Source organism: Lissotriton helveticus, chromosome 1_2 (genome assembly GCF_964261635.1).
Source record: "Lissotriton helveticus chromosome 1_2, aLisHel1.1, whole genome shotgun sequence".
Taxonomy (NCBI): domain Eukaryota; kingdom Metazoa; phylum Chordata; class Amphibia; order Caudata; family Salamandridae; genus Lissotriton; species Lissotriton helveticus.
The window spans coordinates 200787589-200807880 of NC_136058.1; the positions used below are offsets into that span (position 1 = coordinate 200787589).

The following is a 20292-nucleotide window of genomic DNA, read 5'->3' on the forward strand; positions in this document are numbered from 1 at the left end:
TCTACAACAACACCAGCCCCTGTCGGAGACATGAAGGATCATATAGAAAGCTGAGAACTTTTAGGAAGGACTTTTGGATGGGAAGGCGCTGACACAGAAGAGCGGCTGTTCAGGGGCAGGGATCCCCGGAAAACAGGTCATCACAAACCTCTAGGTCTCCAATCTAGACACCTTTTCTTTCAGAATATTGCCACCAACGGGTGGAACCTGACTCCATGTGACAATCAGTTTAATGATTAGTTCTCTTGTTTCAAACTTTGACCTGTTTGTTGGTTTGGATGGGATTTGAGTCACTGGAACATATAACTGGACAATACTCATTTGAGATGCACTTATATGCAGTCACACGCACTTGTGACATGCGAGGTCACTCCTGATCAGTCAAACCTGCTGATGGTCAAAGTTGCACATGGGCGGCTGTAAAATAGTCAGTTTATACTCTGGAGGTTAAACAATCCAAAGCTTAGCGGTATTGTCATTCTGCGCAAGACAACATGTAACATTTGCTTGATCCATGACTCCCATCCGGTACCCAAAGATTGACACAGGCTCTGATCCAGGTGGTTTCCCAGGCAATATCTCCCCTTGAGCCGGGCAAAGGAGGAGGAGGTAAGTATACTGATCTCTTCTGGATTCGTTACTAATGTGGCTGATGGAGGTGCAAGATATGGGGAAGAGTCCTGTTCCTCAGACTTAGGATAGGGGGCAAGAGCTACACAATGGCTAATATATACATCCCTAATACATGTCAAGAACCTTTCCTAACCCAGGCAGTAGCAGACATCTTTCAGACGTTCAATAGACAGATATTAACTGGGAAGGAACTTCAAAATTGTAATGAACAATCAGCAAAACAGATCGAGTTGGAGATATGAGCAGGCCCTCTTACAGCAGGGGGGGGGTGAGATGAATGGGGGAGGATGGGTTAATAGATATTTGTAGGAAACACCAACCTACCAGTTCGTATTAATCAGCATCTCATAAGATGCTCTTCCAACTCAACCACTTTCTGAGAACTCCAGCATTACATGAGGGCAAACTGACAATGGAAATATGCCCCATAGCAACGTCTGATCATGCACCATCTGTATGGACCTTGACCTTCCAGAAACTCAGAGAACACAAGGTCTCTGGAGACTGATCATTGCCTCTTATCTGGCCTATCTAGTTTATAAAGCGGTAATACTCAAGAAAGACATTTCCCCAAAAAGTCTACAATGGAAAGTGTCGGAAGAGGTGCCACACGAGATAAGATCGTTTAAACTGAAGAGTCAGCTTTTGGATGTTCACATTCGAGACAAACAACAGTTATTGGTGACATAAATAACCCTTTATTTAAAAAAGTAGATGGAGTTGTATCTCGCATAAAGATATTTCAGGAATGGAACACTGAGGCAGCTCAGACGGCCTTTGTATTGATGAATACAACTCCGGAGAATTAATACTAAAAACTATTATTTTAAGGATCAAAGGACTATTTCCTCAGAAAATCTCTCTTTGGACGCCAATGTTCAGAATTTCCAATCTTTTGAAATCAAAGACACTTCCATGTTCTAATATACATATAGACCCCTACACCGCTAAACAGATGAAAACCTTATTGTCCAATTGGCCCTGAAGGTGATATCAATAATTGGTGTCACCGAAACGTGTGTAGGCCAGTTGTCACACATCTGGGAATCCTATTCAAGAATTAAGCCAAGAGAAGAATCAACTTGAAATAAATGTGATAGATGTGTAAACTTCTATACTATGATTTTGAAAACAGTGATGGACATGTAATAAAGAGCAGGTTTCCTATTTAGATGTGTTTTTATAGCCAATTCTTTTTGTGTGGTATGATTGATGGTATGTGAGAGAAGAATGCAAGGAGAGAATGGAAGGATGACGGTGTATAAATCTTGTTTTTTTCTTGGGGGTCATTACAATTTGTTTTGAAACTGTTAGATTTCCATCTAGTTTTTCTCTAACTGAGATGTGACATAATTGTTTCTTATTTGTAATTGTTTTTATGAACATACGAGTTAAACATACATTTCCCAAAAAAACATGAAAATGCAGAAAAATAAAAAAATATTTCTTGAGAAATAAACAAAATTGGAAAGAATATACTCTCTGTGATGATAAGTTGTCTCTTTTTGGGGAAATGTCTTTCTTGAGTAATACCGCTTTCTAAACTAGATAGGCCAGATAAGAGGTTGTCTGTATAGCATTTATCTTTTTCCCTCTCCTCTTAGGCCTGGATGTAACTGGGGGATACCTTATTGTACACAGACTGAGGAATGCCTTCATCGGGCATGATTGTAATAAGGCAGCCATCCAAACGGCAATCACACGCTTTCTGTCAGAAAACGACACATGGGAGGTCTCTCGCGCCACACTATGCGACCGCCTTAAAGCTGTGCTCAGGGAGCAGTTGATAGCCATAGCAGCCAATGAAAATAAGGAACGGAGGGACAAACATTCCAAATTCGAGCGAACAGTCAAGGAATGAGAACAGATACATAAACGCAGTGGTGGCCCTAGGATCTGGTGATTCCTAACCAGATTCTGTGCACAATTGAGACTTCTAAATCAAGGCAGACCAGATTATACATTAGTCCGGTTGTAGCACAAATACTATTGTAAATAAGGCAGGAAGGCTCCTTGCACATAAACTCTGAGGTAAGATTAGCAAGGATAGGGACTGTCATCTAAAAAAAGGGCAAGTGTCACACAATTATAAGAATTGACCAGATAGCAGTGGAATACAGAGAATTTTACAAAATTATTTATTTGGCACGTAATCATCCAGCGATCTTACAAACACATACCTTAGAAAATCCAATTTACCTAAACTAACGGCTACTCAAGTTGAAACATTAGATGCACCAATGACAAAAGAGGAGGCCATATCCCCCATAGCTAGATTGAAACCTAACAAGGATTCACCATACTTCTACAAAATATTTTGACATATGCTGGCATCCATCCTCACTGATCTTTATAACTCCTTCGTAGAAAGGGGCTCTCTGAAACCCACCATGCTCAATGCCACAGTCACAGTGATACCAAAACCAGGTAAAGATATCCTGCAATGTGGCTCATACCAACCCATCGTTCTTATCAATGTTTATGCCAAGTTATTCACAAGCATCCTGGCTTCACGACTCAACCTCTACATGCAGGGCCTAATCCACTCATACCAATCGGGCTTCATTCTAGAAAGACGATGCTCAGACAATACTATGAGTCTCTATGCCTGACAGATAAGGTTCACAGGTCTAAACTTAACGATCTCCTACTAACAGTTGAAGCTGAAAAATTGTTTATCAAGGTTCGCTGCCAATATCTTATGGTGACCCTTGAGGAATTTGAAGACAGGATCATTAGATGGATTCAATGTGATTATTCGTCTCCTGAGCGTCCACTGAAGGTACACAGAGTCCTTTCTTCCCCCTTGCCCTTTCAGCGAGGGATACTCCATATCCACATGATTCCCTGTATATGAACCCTGTGGTGCGGAGGGTCAGAGCGCATAATTCTATCAAGGACACCCAAATTGGGAGGCAGATACACAAGATCTGTTTATACGCTGATGACATGATCCTCACTCTGAGGGAGCCAGTACTCTCCCAGCCAGAGGTGGAAAAGATGCAGACATTTGGGCAGATTTCTGGATTCAAAGTTAATTTAAATAAATCATAGATATTTAATCTCACAGATAATTAATCTTACAGTGCTGGCTCATCAGCGGAGGCCTTAAATTCATTCTCCCCAATCACATGGGGCACCAACCAAGTTCTGTACCTAGGGATTCAAATAGCTAATACCATGCAAGCCATATTTAAGACTAAATACCAAGAGCTTCTCAGACAAGTCCGCAATGACATTATTTGTGTTCCAAACATTCCCACAGCAGCCCTCCCCAAATACGCTTCAAGCGCTCCATTGAGAAACAAAGGCTTTCTATTGGGAAGGTAAAAAGCCTTGTATGCCTCTTGTATAAACCTATCTACATATGGAAGACGTGGGAATTCCTAAAATTGTCTATACAAAAGGTCCACATGCCTCTGCCCCATGGTAGAATGGTCCAGTGACCGAACAGAAATATGGCAAATTGCAGGAGTCCCCATTTGAAAGCCCTAATGGCTGTATTAGTGACACAGGCCATAAGGGTTCTAGTCGTCTCCGGTCACCAGGGCCACAATGACGGTGTGGAACTCAGTGGCAATGAAAAAAGGACCTCACCACCTTCCCCTCCCCACTCACCCCGATCATTAACAATTCAGACTTTACACCGGCAGCAGCAGGAAACCAATTTAAAAGCATGGCAGCAAGCGGCATAAAAAACGCATTGGTGACTTGGTGGATGGGGAGGGCATGAATACATCTAAACAACTCAAAACAGACTAGGACCTCCCGTAGAGAGATTGATTACATTATGCACAGTTTAGCCAACAAGTTTCCAAAAGAGGCTGCTGGCTGGCCTCTAACAACATACAAGAGCTAAAAATGACAAACGTACGCTTTACACTTCCAGAGCTATATGATGCTACAGGCCACCTCCCCACAACCCAAACACGAGAGTCAAAACAGGAGCGGGAATTGGGACAGGAGATGACAGACAAAGAGTTAGAGGATATATTTCACAGGCCTGCAGGACAGCACAACAAAACTAGTTTCATATTGGTAGGACGCCCACAATAGAATACATAAATGGGCTCCAAAAACACCGGATCTTTACTGGAAAACTACGGGCACACAGGCAAGCTCATTGTTGTAAGTAGATTAAGTAGGCAGCAGGACACGTCTTCAGGTTATTAAGATAGATTTATTAAGATAGTACAAGGTAGCACATCAGAGCAGTAAACCTCACAGCTGACCAGACCATCAACTGCCAAGGCTGGAACCTTCACAGAGCAGTAAACCTCACAGCTGACCAGACCATCAACTGCCAAGGCTGGAACCTTCACATACCAGATAGAACACTCTTAGGTACTATGGGAGATTGGTAAGATAGGAACACTAAGAAAGGACTACTGACACCAAGTAGCCATATTGAAGTAAGTATAAATATACAACACTCATCCATTTACCATGGAAGTGATACTGGCAGTAAGCGTCTGATGACTTGCAGGAAATCACAGGCATAGAAATCCTTCACTTCCTAGCATAAAACATATTGACCCTTCCTAAAAATGCACTACATTCTCTTAAAGGCAGGCAGATGGCACTAGCACTATGACCTGAACATCAAACAATCTTAACACACTGTAGATCTGATAACATTCCGGAGCATAGACAGTGGCTAAACTAGGGCATGGGAAAGTTAACTATGACAAGGAATTGTCAGAGGTGTGGGCCTCTTTCCTTAGATGTTTCTCTACTGATTTTAGAGAGCTCCCATGCCCCACGCTTTACAAAAATAATCTGCAGCGGAAACCACCCACTGACAGTGTGACTGACTAATTGGGAGAATGGGATAGAGGAACCGATGGCTCCAGAGGACCAATTGCCTACATTCGAACTAACATTTCAAAGAATATGCGTCCTAGTGCAAATTAAATCATGTGATTAGAATGGAGGGGGTGAGAACAGTCAGGGTTGGGAAGTTGGTTATTGTTCAATGCTATGAATCGGTCGCCTGTTTTTTTTCAGCTTAAAGTGTTACCTTTACAGGTATTTGTTTTATTCTGCCCCGGTGAAAAGTTTAACGTGCCACTCTAAAGGGTCAGTAATTAAATGACAATGATTAATCTATAAGGTAAAAACACACACATATTTTACATTTAGTCCTAGTGTCCATTTCAGAAAAACACAAAAGTGTCCCTTACCTTCTTTTTTTCCTTTCTTTTTATAAACAGGGACTCTGTACCTCGAGCAAGAACTTCACAGCTCCCATGCTTCCAGGAAGCTGAACGAATTGGTAGCGCAGGCTCTCTTATTTTTGCAAACCTTGACGGGTAGGAATCCATGACCAACTAATGAAGATTATTCCAAAGCTGTTTTCTAGTATCGAAAACCCAAACAAATGGTTTCATCAATGACATAAAAACAAATCAAGCTTAGTTCAGAACAGTCTAGCTACAGCAGAAGACACCACAGCACCAATCAACTGCAGATCACTTCTACAAGCCCACAGAAACCAGAAAGCTGAAACTCTGTGCGGAATCCCAAACAGGAGTCTGTTACTGGGAATTTACCATGGAAAGGTGGACCACAACAAACTGGCATGTAAACCATGGCTGTAGCAAGCGACCCATGAGCTGAACTCTTAACTCCCAAAGAGGATTGTGATCATGTTTATAAAAGAAGGCAAGATGCAGTCAAGGGGCTTGGATATTTGTGACTACAGTTAGTGGATGGAGTGTAGAACACACTGTAAAATATCTGGGTAGTAAGCTACAGAAAAATGTCTTTGGGAGACGAAAAATCAGTGACTAGGCCAGAATGCTAGACACTGATAAATACAGCATGCAAACTGATTGTGAATGTACTTTAGAGGCAACGTTCTTGACCCATCAACATCTGCCTAAAGGGCTTAAAAGAGAAAGGCACTTATAAACATATACTTCTAATGTGTACTCAAATGGTGGACTGGCAGAAACCTATAAATAAAAGAATGATTGTAGTAGGATTGAAAGTCCTGGTGCCTTGCTTATGTGATGTGCCACTCCTCATTTTATTATTTCAGCACACTCAGCATACTTTGTTGTGCATGAGGTACATGTCAAGTCTCCTGCTAAACGCTTTGCAGTGTTTCTGTATTGTATTCTGTTGACATTTATCTAGAGCTTCTGTATGCTTGTGTGGCCCAAAGCTGTGTCTTGGTAGTCAAGTGAGTAACTACTCCATCTGTTACATTTAAATAGATTAAATTCCCCTGATAAAGATGTGTGTGGCACCAATTTGCATCAGATTCCTGTGCACCCTTCAGAATGCATGGCTGAAGAGCAGTTGGTTGTAGTTTGGTATATATTGGAACATGCTCAGTTAGTTAAGTGATCCGGATTTGATGACGTGAACTAGGCACAGCTTGGCTTATCTTGCTGTGCATAAGCAAGAGTGTCAGAGTGATCGTAAAAACAGACGCAGTCATGCATGCAGGAACTTACACTCTTTTGGAATGGGCAGCATTATTGATTAACAACCAACATCAATGTGGCACTGGTAAACATGGAGCCCATATGCTGCACTGGTAAGCGTAGAGTCCATCTAAAAGTGACAGAGTACAAATCCCTAGATGACCAGGGAGTTTTGTAAAAAGTCCATTGACAAGCAACAGAAGAGCTGCCTGTCGGAAGCACTGTTAAGTTACCACCAGAGTACTATAACCATTCAGGAGTGACTGAGTACAAACCTCACAGGGCACTGTTAAACCTCCAAGGAAATATTACAATGACTCAATCTAGAAGTGACAACAATTACTCCATGTAGGAGTGACAAAGGGCCAACCCTAATGAGACACTGTTAGGCCACCACAAAAGTAAAAGAAAGACTCTGCTTAGGAGCAACTAAGGACCAACCATACTGCAGAACGGTTAAACCAGCCAAGGGGCCTTGTATGTAGTCCAACAAGGAGTTTCAAATGACCAACTCCACTGAGGTACTGATAAGCAACTATGGAGTACTATAAGGAGTGCACTAAAAGGTGACAGGGGGTCAACCCCATCTAGGCACTGCTAGGCCAGCAGGAGATACTATAAGGCGTGTACCCATGAGCGACAAACAAGTGTACTGAACGAGCAGGATATACGATAACCATGCATTGCTATAGGCTTTTGTTGAGAGCAACACAAATATGTATATGTTGTTCATCACAGTACTAGACTCTATAAGGTGACTAAGGTGAACCCTTAAAACACCACTTTAGACATGAATGGCAAATACCTATATGGCGAAGCCTTAACACAAACAACAGTTGGTGGTAGCTAATTACAGTAGTACGATTTTATCAAAAGTCCAGAAGGGAGACTGCCTACTAGGACTCCCTGTAATATATGTGTAGTATGTCAAGACTGGGCCAGCTGGCTACCATGGATTGTATGCTGAGGGTACATGAGTTGGGTATCACTAGGCTGGGATCCGCCTGAAGGTATGTATATTGTAGGATGCTCCATAGGGTTTAGTGGTAATCAGGGCTGCAGCCATCCCTTCTTCCTGAATAGTCCCCTGGTTCTGATTACCCCTGCTTGTAGAATCGTTTGTTAATCAAAGTGGAACTGGATGGCTGAAATCACTACATAGAAGAGAGAGGCTGAAAGACAAAACCACTTGCTCTGTGGTGATTTTAACAACATTACAAGTTGTGTTCTCTCAGGAATCTTGACAACAGGTTTGTTTTGAACCTAAGAGAAAATGTTGCAAGTATGTTCAAACAAAACGAAAGACACAGAACATTCTTTGGCTCATAATTGGTTCCATTTTACTTCAGGATTCACTTTAGCACTCCAGATACCTGGGAACCCCAGAGGTCAGCTACATCCTCTGGCTTCACAAGACAACAAGCCATGTAGACAAGAAACAAAGGTCTCATCATGCATACAAACTTGCCAAAATTAACAGATGCCATAAATTGGCCAGGAGACTCACTACCACTTACTTGCTCAGGCGCACGTTCTATCTTGTAAGAGCATTCATGTGGACATGTCCAGGCAATCACCAAGTATTTCCTCCACATATGTGTTGGGGTCTTCATCTCCCACTGTTTTATTGCTGGCCCCAGTCCTGACTTGAAATGAAAATTGCTTTTGCCAAGCCCCTTGATGAAACGTATCTATTCTACGGGATAATTAACTCCTAAACAAAGCTTACATTTTTCCCTGTCAACACACCTATCTTTATCACTAAATAATGCAAGTGAAGTCTTTGCTACATAATCATGTAAGTAAAGTCCAGTGGGATTTACCTTACAGCAACATGAATCCCGACAAGACATTTGGCTAAAACTGCATGTGCCAAAAGGCTTTTTAACTCCAACAGACTCGGCTGAATGAAAATCTGGTCCACAGACATCTAAAAAAGGTTTCCCTCCAAAAGAACAAAGATGTTCATGGTGTGCGCGTACAATAAACTAGGCCTTCCTTTTGTGGAAACTTCCATGGTGAACAGTCTGGCTACTACAGGGGCCATTCACACCTTTTTAGGAAGAATAGATAACACAGTAAGAACTATGCCCCATTTCTTCCATTTGTATCAAGGAGCGTTTGCTCTGCAAGGGGTTTGGCAGTTCCCAGCGAGGTCCATTAACGTGAACTAAATTAACTTATTGCAACTCAGAAGATACAAATACCAATTGAATTAAACTCTGACTAGAAAATATATAATATATAAAACCTTAATCTTTCATAACTCCATAAAATATTTGAAATCTATTTTCAATATTTATTCATTTCAGTCCAAACTAAGCTTGGCCTGCGACAATCAAATCAGCTGCCATCATCACTCCCAATCCGGTTTTTGCAGCAACCACAGCACCGAGACCGCCCTCATCGCCGCCACCGACGACATCAGGATCCTGATGGACAAAGGAGAAACAGCCGCCCTCATCCTCCTGGACCTATCAGCAGCCTTTGATACAGTCTGTCACCCCACCCTATCAACACGCCTCCATGATGCCGGAATCCAAGAGAAGGCCCTGGCCTGGACGACGTCCTTCCTCTCCGGCAGAACCCAGAGCGTCCGCCTCCCACCCTTCCGCTCGAAATCCACCAAGATCATCTGCGGCGTCCCACAGGGGTCCATCCCTCAGCCCGACGCTGTTCAATATCTACAGGGCACCGCTCGCCCACGTCGCTCGACAACATAACCTCAACATCATCTCCTATGCCGACGACACCCAGCTGATCATATCCCTCACCGAACACCCCCACACCGCCAAAGCCAACCTCCACAGAGGAATGAAGGCCGTAGCCGACTAGATGAAGGACAGCAGACTGAAGATGAACTCAGACAAGACGGAAGTCCTCATTCTCGGACCCACCCCATCAGCCTGGGACAACTCCTGGTGGCCCACATCGCTAGGCGCAGCGCCGGAGCCCACAGACCACGCAAGCAACCTGGGGGTCATCCTCGACTCCACCCTCTCCATGACCAGGCAAGTCAACGCCGTCTCCGCGTCCTGTTTTAACACCCTCCGCACGCTCCGCAAGATCTTCAAATGGATCCCTCCCGACACAAGGAAAACCGTCACCGATGCCCTCATCACCAGCAGACTCGACTACGGGAATGCCCTCTACTCAGGAACAACAATCAAACTCCTTAGACGACTTCAACGAATCCAGAACGCCTCTGCACGACTGATCCTCGACATCCCCCAACGCAGCCACATCACACCCCACCTGAGAGGCCTGCACTGGCTCCCCGTCAACAAGAGGATCACCTTCAAACTCCTGATCCACGCACACAAAGCCCTACACAACACCGGACCCACTTACCTCAACAACCGCCTCAGCTTCCACACACCCACCCGAAACCTCCGCTCAGCCAACCTCGCCCTCCCAACAGATCCTCGTATCCGGAAAACCACAGCCGGCGGCAGATCCTTCTCCCACCTCGCCGCCAAGACCTGGAACACCCTCCCCACCAGCCTACGACAGACTCAGGACCTGCCGGCCTTCAGAAGACTCCTCAAGACCTGGCTCTTCGACCAGTGACCCCCCCCCCCCCCAGCGCCTTGAGACCCTCATGGGTAGGTAGCGCGCTCTATAAATGTACCGATTGATTGATTGATTAAGAAACAATAAGCTGACTTTTAATTAATTAAGTAGTTGATCTGTGGAAGTAACCCAACGGCTTCATATGTAATCCCACTCGAATGCAGAGACATTTCTGATTGTGAATATAATAAACCATTATTCCATCAACCACATTTTGTCCACTCATTTAACTGAACTGCTATCCTGTATATGTCTATAGCTATCTTTCAGGATTAAAATCATTTAGTGCCAGCCTAGAGGATGAGGATAAAATGTGTATTAACATATATACTTTGAAATAGAGTAAGAAACTGAGTTAAGAATCAGACGAGATCAATAACAGGAAATTAATCACTGGCAATAATGTGGGCGATAAGATGGATGTCAATAAAATAATGAATATGAAGAAACAGATAAAGAGATACTATTCTTAAGGAAATTAAACACAAAAGGTGGATTATACACACATAAATTCTGAAGGAATTAGGATTGAAGGCCGTTTACATATGCTAATCTCCTCTAACAATGAATATCCTGCGCTTGACACTTTTACTCAAATACCTAAATGTACACTTTAAGAAGGTATGGTTTCTAAAAAAACACAAATGTAAATAAGGAAGTTTAGATGGGCCTTGTAAGAGAATATGGTTTTAAAATGCAGAGATGTCTCTTTTATTTGGGGGAAATAATGTAATTTCTTTAACATCCTACTGTCCTCCTAAAACAGATTTTTGAAGTAAAGCATTTGATGATGCTGTTAACTATCTTTATTTAGGTGATGATATACAATTTAAATTCATAATATAAGTGTTTTGATTAATATTCCTTTTAAGCTGTCAGTGAAAATGAATGTTCACTTCATTTGAGAGATAATTTCCTCAGGTTTGATGTGCCATACAAAAGTCTTCATGATATGTGTAGTTGCAAGGCACACTATCACCCGCGATGGTATCCTGTGTGCGACTAACCCTGCCTATGGTAGATTAAGCAACTGAAAATCTAGGTCTCCAGCTTCTTGTGGAAGTCAACAACAGAGCAGGAGGCACTGATGTGGAGTGGGAGACCATCCAGGATTTAGGAGCGCCGTATTCACTTAAAGATACACAGACGTAAAGGCTGAATGCCTGAATCTGGAGTCAAACTGGGAGAGCTATAGAAGTCAACTTTCACTGAAGTTCTTGGATATCGTCCTAGTAAAATAGGATTACTTGTAGGCAGTCTGTTGTTGGGGAATGGGGTCTTGTGGGCCAGCCAACCAGGGGGAGGGTTATACCCCAGGATAATTTGGGGAATGGATTAGTCCAGAGAAGTCTCTGAGTTTTGGGCTTGGCTTGGGCTACAACATAGCCCAAGGGTACAAAGTCAGCCATTTTATGCTATCTGCCTCCTTTTTATAGTGGTAACACCGTGGCTGGTAGCAGGTCTAGTAACCGGAACATGAGGACTTAAGATAAAGTAGCGCAGGCAATGGGCCTGCTGGTGGTGGTGAGTCGCCTCGATCTTCTGGCCTCAAGCGTGGTTACTGGCAGCCACCCTCTGCGTACGGCCTCAGACTGCTGGCGGAGGCGGTCGCCTTTATCTCCTGGCCCGAGCATGGTTACTGGAAGCCACCCTCTGCATAGCAAGCAAGCACCGCGGCGGTGCTTGCTTGCTCACCGCCATGCCGAACCACCAGTGTCAGGGAAACAGAGGTAAGAGGTCACTCTAGCATGAGGACGGCAGCCCCATGGGTACAGGCGGCAGACTGCTGGGCAGAGGTTGAGCCCAGGCGGCCTGCTAGGGAGGTCGACATGCTAGATATGAGGGTATGGGAGCCCCACAGACAGTCTTAATGAGATGGCTGACGGCTCCATTTAGAGCAAATAGCAGGAGCGGTGGGCAGGCCTCTGTGATTGCACGTGCATCAGTGTCCAGATGGAATGCGCGAAAAGGACTTGAGAGCCGCGCTGTTCTGCCTCAGAACCTCGTTTGCGAGAGGCTGGGAGGGTTGATGGAGGGGAGGGTCTGCTGTCAGTGGCAGGCATGAACTGGGAGGGAATGAGCAGGGAAGTCAGGCTCTCATTTAGGGCAGCAGTGGAAGATGTAGTAGGCACCGGGGGCCGCTCCTTCCAAGTGCGAGCAGCTGCTTTATGGAATTCCCTCCCTTTTGAGATCCTTGCACTTGAGGATCTGTTCTCCTTTCGGCGGGCTGTAAAAACCTTCTTGTTTCCCTAGTCTTGTTCCTTTTTTATCTGGTTATGTTGTGTTGCTACCTGACGGGCGCCAGGACGCTCCTTTGCTGGAGCATCTGTGCGCCTAATAAATTTACCTAACATAACATAACATAACAGCATGGTGGGCAGGCAGAGGGTAAGAGCCCTGGGAGGCAGTAAGGAAAAGAGAACGAAGTGGGAAAAAGGCCTACCTCCTCCCCTCCGCACCCCAGCGCCAATCTCTTTAGCAAAGTGAGGACTTTTGGAGCCTGTGTCAGTTGCAGCCAGGGGCTGTTGGCAAATGCGGTGTTGAGAGACAAGGCTTTGCTGGAGGCAGGACAACTCAACGGAGGAATACCATGTAGGAAGTGGAGAATGCAGGGGGCCTAGTGGGAATGAACTGGAGGTGAACCAAGGCCCAGTTTCAGCAATCGCAGCAGCACAATTGGAATGGAGCAACAGGGAGGAGGAAACCAGGCAGCAGAGCCAGGCGAGGACCAATTGATAGAAGACCTTTGAGAGTGTATGCCAGGGTTGACCGTCAAACAGGCAGAGTAGCCCACGTAGCTCAACGGCTCAGGTGGTCAGGTCAGGTGCTATGAGAACAGCAGGGGTGAGCATGGTGGTAGATAGTAGCAGTTGGTTGTCAGATGTAGGGTTGAGTAATGTGTGAAGTAATGTAGTAATGTAGCCTCTCTTTTCCTTTTTCGCAGGGCGATCTGTCTGGTGGCATGGCGGACTGAGGGGGAGTTCAGTGTGGCTCCAAGGTGCCAAGGGTAAAAGGCGGCTTGGCCAGTATGGCCAGTAGGACGGTGACGGTGGGCAGCAGGATCACTGCCCCAGAAGGCCCAGAATGGCTTCAGCGGTGCAACAGACTGGGGGGTAAAGGACAACCCCTGGCAACAGACATCACCAGATTTGGAGTGCTGCATCAGAGGTGGATTTGGGAGGGAAGGGTATGGCACCTCAACAAGGACAGAAGTGCAGCATGGGCATCCAACAAATGGTCAGGCCGCAGTGGCAGGCAGCAAACGCTGCCACAGGTGTGGAGGTCATTGCTCTAGAGGATATGGTTTTGGACAGTGAGGAGGACAGCTTGGAGGAAGGCAAATTGGTGAAGGATGATGGACAGCAGGAGGAAGAAATACGATGGTGGCAATACGGCGAAGCCGTGGGCTTCAGAAAACAAACCGACCTTTGCAGCAGGTAAGGATCACAGAGGCGAAATCATGGCTGCTGCAAAGGTGCAAGTGTGTGTGGATGCGATGTCGCAGGACGGAGGCATGATACGCTTGCGCAAAGGTTGCTACGTGGATTTAGGCACAGCGGAGCAGACCTCAGTGGGGGCAGAAAATGGTAAACAGGGGCCTGGGGACAAGAAGCCGGGGGTCACCGAGGCAGTTGCAGGTTCCAATGGTGGGGATGATGGGACACCAGAGTCACACACGAAAGTAGAGTAGAAGAGCGTTGGGGGTGAGGGGGAGAAAACCAAGGATAAAGTACAAAGGAAGGAATTTAAGGAGTTGAAGATTAGGAAACAGCCCTACATGGGAGTCTCTAAACCCTTAGGAGCACACCTATAGCTAGGGACAAAAGGAAAAATGTAGAATGTGTAATAGATCAAAATGTTGAAATTGCTGCATAGGGATTTGAGGGCTAAGCTCAAAGGAAGAAGAATATGAGTTTGCCAAGCACCCTAAAGTCCCCTTGAAAATAGAGAATTGGACGGCGGCATTTCTAAGTTATGCCTGCGTGTACTGCGAAAAATACAGATAGGTACGTAGAGTTCTTTAAATACATGGACATGATACGAAAGGTGCAGATCAATTATGGGGGATACGCTTAGGCCCAGTACGATGATGAGTGTAGCGCACACATGGCCCAGGAGCCCGATGTTGAGTGAGGGGAGGGGGGTTCAGATCTGTGGCACCATAACAGGGGCCCTTCAAAGTTTGGCAAAAAAATCTTTATGGACAGCGGATTAACCATTGTGTATCCACCCTTTCAAGGGCACCCCACTCGGAGAGGGGTGGGAGCAACCGGCAAAGGAACAAGGGTACAGATGGGGATCTGCTGGGACTTTAACAAGGGAGTATGCACCAGGGAACATTGCAAGTTCAGGCATAAATGTTCAAAATGTGCTTTCAAGCACCCCCTTTTTAAAAGCTACTGAACGGGAGGACACTCTTTCACACAATTTCTTAGGGCAAAACCAGCAGGAGCCCAATAACTGTCAGCAGTATGGGCCAACTTTTGTGTTCAGTGGTGGACGGGAAGCACAGGGTCTTGGGAGAAAAAGCTTGTATGCATATTAAGATAGATCGTCTGAATTTTTGGCTAACATTCTATGATAAAACGAAGGCCACCAAGTTGTTGAGGGAGGAGTTCACATTGGGTTTCAGACTGGGATACTAGGGCCTGAGAGTGTATAGGTGGGCGAGTAATCTTAAATCAGCCAGCTCCTTTACACAAATGGTAAGAGAAAAACTGTGGAAGGAAATACAAGAAGGGAGAACGTTCTGCCCATTTGAAGACTGGCCCATGGTACAAATAAATGTCTCTCTTATCAGTAGGTTCGAAACAAGAAAAGGGTCATTTCAGGTTTATTCAACACCAGTAGGCACAACGGTTAATGATTTTGTCCCAGAGGGACCAAGCTTTAGTCAAACACTCTTCCGTAGATTTGTGGCGTTGTCCATAGTTGAAGAATTAGGAAAGGGGCCCATATGGCCAAGAGCAGCATCAAGTCGGTTTTCCCCCTACTCTGGTTCACCCAGATGACTTTCAGCTGTTAAGCATTCAGTTCGGGGGCTAATGGTATGTGGACAAAGCATTCCCAATAGGGTGTTCCATGTCATGTGCACTCTCATTTCAGTACCTTCTTCCAATGGGTGTTTTCTTGGTGCACAGGGCACATGCATGTGACTCACTATCTCGATCATTTCTTTTTTGAAGGAAAACCCGGTTCTGAGGAACGCCACCAGATGCTAGGAATCTTTCAGGACATCATGGGGGATCTAGGGGTGGCTTTGGCACCAGAGAAGACAGTCAAAGAGAGTAAGGTGCTGTAATTCTTGGGCACTGAAACTGACCCATTGTCGATGGAGGTTCCCCTACCACTGGAGAAAAAACTGACGATGCAATTGCGCCTGGATGTCATGTTGGCCAAGAACAAAGTTACAGTTAAAGAGGTGCAAGTGCTGTTGGAGCAATTCCATTTTGCATGTAGGGTGAGTTGAGTGTGGAGGACATTTTGTAGGCGGTTGGGGACCTCACTGGTTGGCCTGCCATTGCCGCATCACTACGTCAGATTGTCGACAGGGACTAAGGAGGGCTTGAGAATGTTTTGCTATTTTTTTAATTATTGAACAAAGAGCCCCTAGTGGCCAAGGCAGAATATCAGAGGGGTGCACAGGTTTACTCAGGTGCTGCAGGTGGGATAGGTTTCAAGTTATACTGGCAGGGAAAATGGTGCACGGAGGATTGGCCCACGTACTGGAAGCATGGGAGACGGAGCATAGCAATCTTCGAATTCCTTCCACTAGTTTTGACAGTTTTCTTTTGGGGAGAACAGTTAGTATACAAAGAGGTTCTATTTCACATTGACAACTTGGCAGTGGTGCAGGTAGTAAACAGGCAGTCAAGAAGGACACCCAGGTTTTGAAGTTGCTAGGGGTTTTTGTGTTGCACTGTCTCCAATTAGAGCGCAACATGTGCCAAGTGAGGACAATGACATTGTAGATGCTTTGTCTCGTTCACGGTGGGAGAGACTCAATGGGCTGGCCACAGAGGCAGAACAAAGATGCCCCAGGAGCTATGGTCAGTAGGTGACAGAAGATGTTCCAGCTGGTCTTAGAATCGCTGGCCTTGCTGACCAGGAGGGCTTATAGTCAGGCGTGGGGGGAGTTTGTAGACAGTGGGGTGAGGAGGAGGGTGGGCACGAACAGAGGATGTGGTCCAGTTCATTTTAGGGTTGGTCAAGAAAGGGCAGTCCAAAATTACGATTGTAGGGAAATAAGCAAGCATTGAATTATTGAGAAACCTTTTGTTGGGCTACACACATTGGCAGGAGAGATGGACACCAGGATGTTAGAGGGGAGGGCTAGAGTGGCTGGGCACATAGGGCCAAAGAGGAGGCCTCTGAATTGCGGTTTATTTAGTGAAGTACTCCTGAACCTTCTGGGGATATGCACCAGTGAGGATGAAAGGATGGTCTCACAGCATTGATGACTGGATGTTTTTTGGGGTGTTTAGGGTATTTGAGCTTTTGGGGGTTGGGGGATTCAGGGGTCATTGAGTAGAAAAGTGCATGTTTGAAGTTATATTGACACTGACTTGGGTGGAATGTATCCCCTGAGTGGAGAAGAATTCCCAAGAGACCATTCAAGTAGTCTACTTCTTCATTGAAGATGTAAATGACTTTGCAAAAGACCTATGCCAACAGATATTAGACGACATCTTGCATAATTCTGCCTTTGCTGAAGAAAACTGTTTTGGGATGTATTCCATGAACATCTTTGTCACGACAATGGGGATCTCTCTGCATTTTGAATGTCATCTGTGGATAATGTTGAAAATGTCTTGCTGGCTCAGCAACGTGCTACTCGTAAGGAAATTGGCATTTACATCTTACTGCCATACGCTCTATGATCCCAGGATGACTACACTAGATATCTTCCTGTCTGCTGTGCCGAAATTACATTACTTGCAGTGAAACATCCAGAGATACACCACAACTTCATCAACAGATGCTTCTCAGTTCAACTGTCAGATGATAATCCATTTGGACGAATTCCAGTCGATCAAGCGATAGAGGTAGTAATGATAAACTCAGATTACACAGATGTGTTTATTATGTGTTTGGGATTCCATGAGTGAATCATGGCTAAATTGTTTCTGAAATGTAGTAGTAAAATATGCATGTGAGTACTTGACATTAGGAAAAAGGCTTCAACTCTTGGTGAAAAGTTTATCTAACCATGACAGTTCTCCATAAGTTTACCGGAAGAGACCCAGTAAGCGTATTTACGGGAAATGGAAAAGTAAGTGCATTCAAAATCCTGTCTGCCAAAAGACATACACAGGAAAAAAAATTGCACCTCGGAGACGAATTGAATCTCTCTGAAGGACAAATAGACAAAGTGGAGCAATTCTCGTGCTTGCTGTATGCACCAAAATCTTTGAGTTCATCTAATGAATGACTTGAAATATCACCTGTTCTGCACAAAGAAGGGTGAGATAGACCGTCAACAACTTCCACCTTGCAGGAACTGTCTGAAGAAACATGCTAAACATGCGAGTCATGAAGCCACTATAAGCAAGAGATGTCTTTTGAATGATCCACAGACACCTAGTCCAATTGAGAGAGGGTGGAAGTTGGAAAAACACGAGGGAGCAGAGCAATTGGTAGTGGACTGGATGAAGGGGCAGCCAGCACCTCAGGCTGTGTTAGATCTACTAGCTTGCAATTGCATTAGGAACTGCCAACATGTGTCTGCTGTCTAAATGACCTCAAGAGTACTGACATGTGCACACTTCCCGCTTGTGAAAAGCGAACAGACGCAGAGAATGATGACACCTATTTAGAAGATGATGACAAATGTGAATGATAAAATTGTGTTTCTGTTCTCTCATGACATATATGCCTATGTAAGATGTAACAACTATTAATATCTGAAATTGTAAGGGAAAATTATGTACATAATCTATACCAATATATGAGGGACACAATGAAGTTTTGTTATTATTTTAAGGACTATATTGTTATTGTTACAATTAATAATCATAATTATTTTAAAATAATATTGAATTCAAACAATCAGGTGGAATTAGATTTATTGTTCCACATATTATGACAAATTGTTATGCTATTTATCAAAAATATGAAAAACATTATTTTTTCCGGCTATGGCTGCTAATACAATATTATCAGACAAAAGGCAAGAGTGATGACTTGCTATCACATATTTTCTATCTCTAGGCAAAAAAAATCATGTTAAAACCCATTTCCCCGAGTGGCACCAATGGCCTAAATTAGGGGTCCTGGCTAATGGCCTAAAAAGGGGCAGAGAAATCTCCAGTTTTCATGCCACTGTATCTTAGCTTTTGGTCCAAACATCTACTTTTGGAGTGCACACACTATGCATTTCTTAAAATGGGCTTTAAATTACCATGTCCTCACGATAGAAACGTGCTGCACCAAGCATAGTCGTAAAGTGGAGAGAGATCACTGAAATGCATTTCAAGAGGTCTCAAATTTTGCTTATTGTCAATAAAAAACTGTAATTTCTCTATAGTTTTACTGAGAACTTTTGCGTGCATATTACAGAGCAATTGGGACTGCTTCAGTACCTAACTTCCTTTCTTCTGTTCATGCCAGGCTTTGTGTTCCATTCCATGACTACTGTCTGACTTGACCGAGGGAAGTAAGAAATATACAGCATATTATATTTTCACCGGGCTATTTGAAATAGTCCGAAAAGGTGTTTGGTCTTTTTATACCTTCCTCTTGATAAGTGGCACGTTTGGGAAAATAAAGAGTAGATTTTAAAATCATTTCGTGAGTAACACGAAGCTTTTTCTAGTCTCTGTACTACCAATCCGGAAGAAAACGACGGGTTTCCAGTGCATTTTCTGCTATATTTCATACACCCTTACGTATGGGCAAAGTACTATTATAAAAGTCTCAAAAAATATTTAAAATATAAAGTCATATTTCTTTTTAGAAGGCTGCATTAGTATGCACGGTCCAGTAAACTTCTAATTATCTAATATCCATACCACGAGACTCATAGCGAATGATTTCACAATTTTCCTAGCCATGGCATTGCTATTTTTGGGGGTCTAACGGAACTTCTGTGACATTATATTCTGGAACATTTGCAAATCACAAAAAAAAAAATTATTATTCTTTCCGAATGCTCTCTTCCTTCCAGTATCTGTCGCCTCCCCCTTCCGGCTCCTGGCGGATTATGATTTTTTTGCATTCGTACAGTGGTGTGTTTCAAACCAAGGCCTTAGTGCTCCCCTTGCAGCTAGCACCTACCTGCTTTTTTATTCTCATCCTGAAGTCTTCAAAATCGTTGCTGAAGTTTTTGCGGGTCTCTGCTTCTGCTAGCACGTGCGTACTAATCTCACTACTAAACTCCGTCGGGGCCTGCAGACTCTTGCCCAGGACGACAAAAGCAGTGAAGTGGGCGTGGCTTAGACTTTCAGCAGGCCCGGGAGCCAAAATGCCGTGGGCGCGAGAGTGTCAAATGCATAAGCAGGTGCAAAGAGTAAAGAGAGAATACTGACGTCTCCAAATACTGCAGCGACGCGTGGGCGGGGTTTGTACTGCGCCCGCGCCGTAGTTCAAGACGGCAAATTTACCGCGTGCCAGACACGAGAGAGAATATTTAGCAACATTTAGTTCACCGAGA

At 44.4% G+C, this 20292-nt stretch overlaps 1 protein-coding gene across 3 annotated transcripts in view; it reads right to left on the reverse strand.

Annotated features, from left to right (window-relative positions):
* Positions 1–20062, reverse strand: part of ELAVL4 (ELAV like RNA binding protein 4) — a 441663-nt gene extending 421601 nt beyond the window's left edge. For 2 of the 3 annotated variants that reach the window (XM_078671335.1, XM_078671319.1), the window contains exons 1-2: positions 19917–20045; positions 5817–5991 (exon numbers count right to left, since the gene is read on the reverse strand). In XM_078671335.1, coding sequence (XP_078527461.1) covers positions 5817–5957 — 141 coding nt within the window. In that variant the 5' untranslated portion in view covers positions 5958–5991; positions 19917–20045. Of the gene's footprint in view, positions 1–5816; positions 5992–19916 lie in introns of all 3 variants that reach the window. The other variant, XM_078671368.1, reaches the window with a different exon arrangement.
* Between the last annotated feature and the right edge of the window lie 230 nt (positions 20063–20292).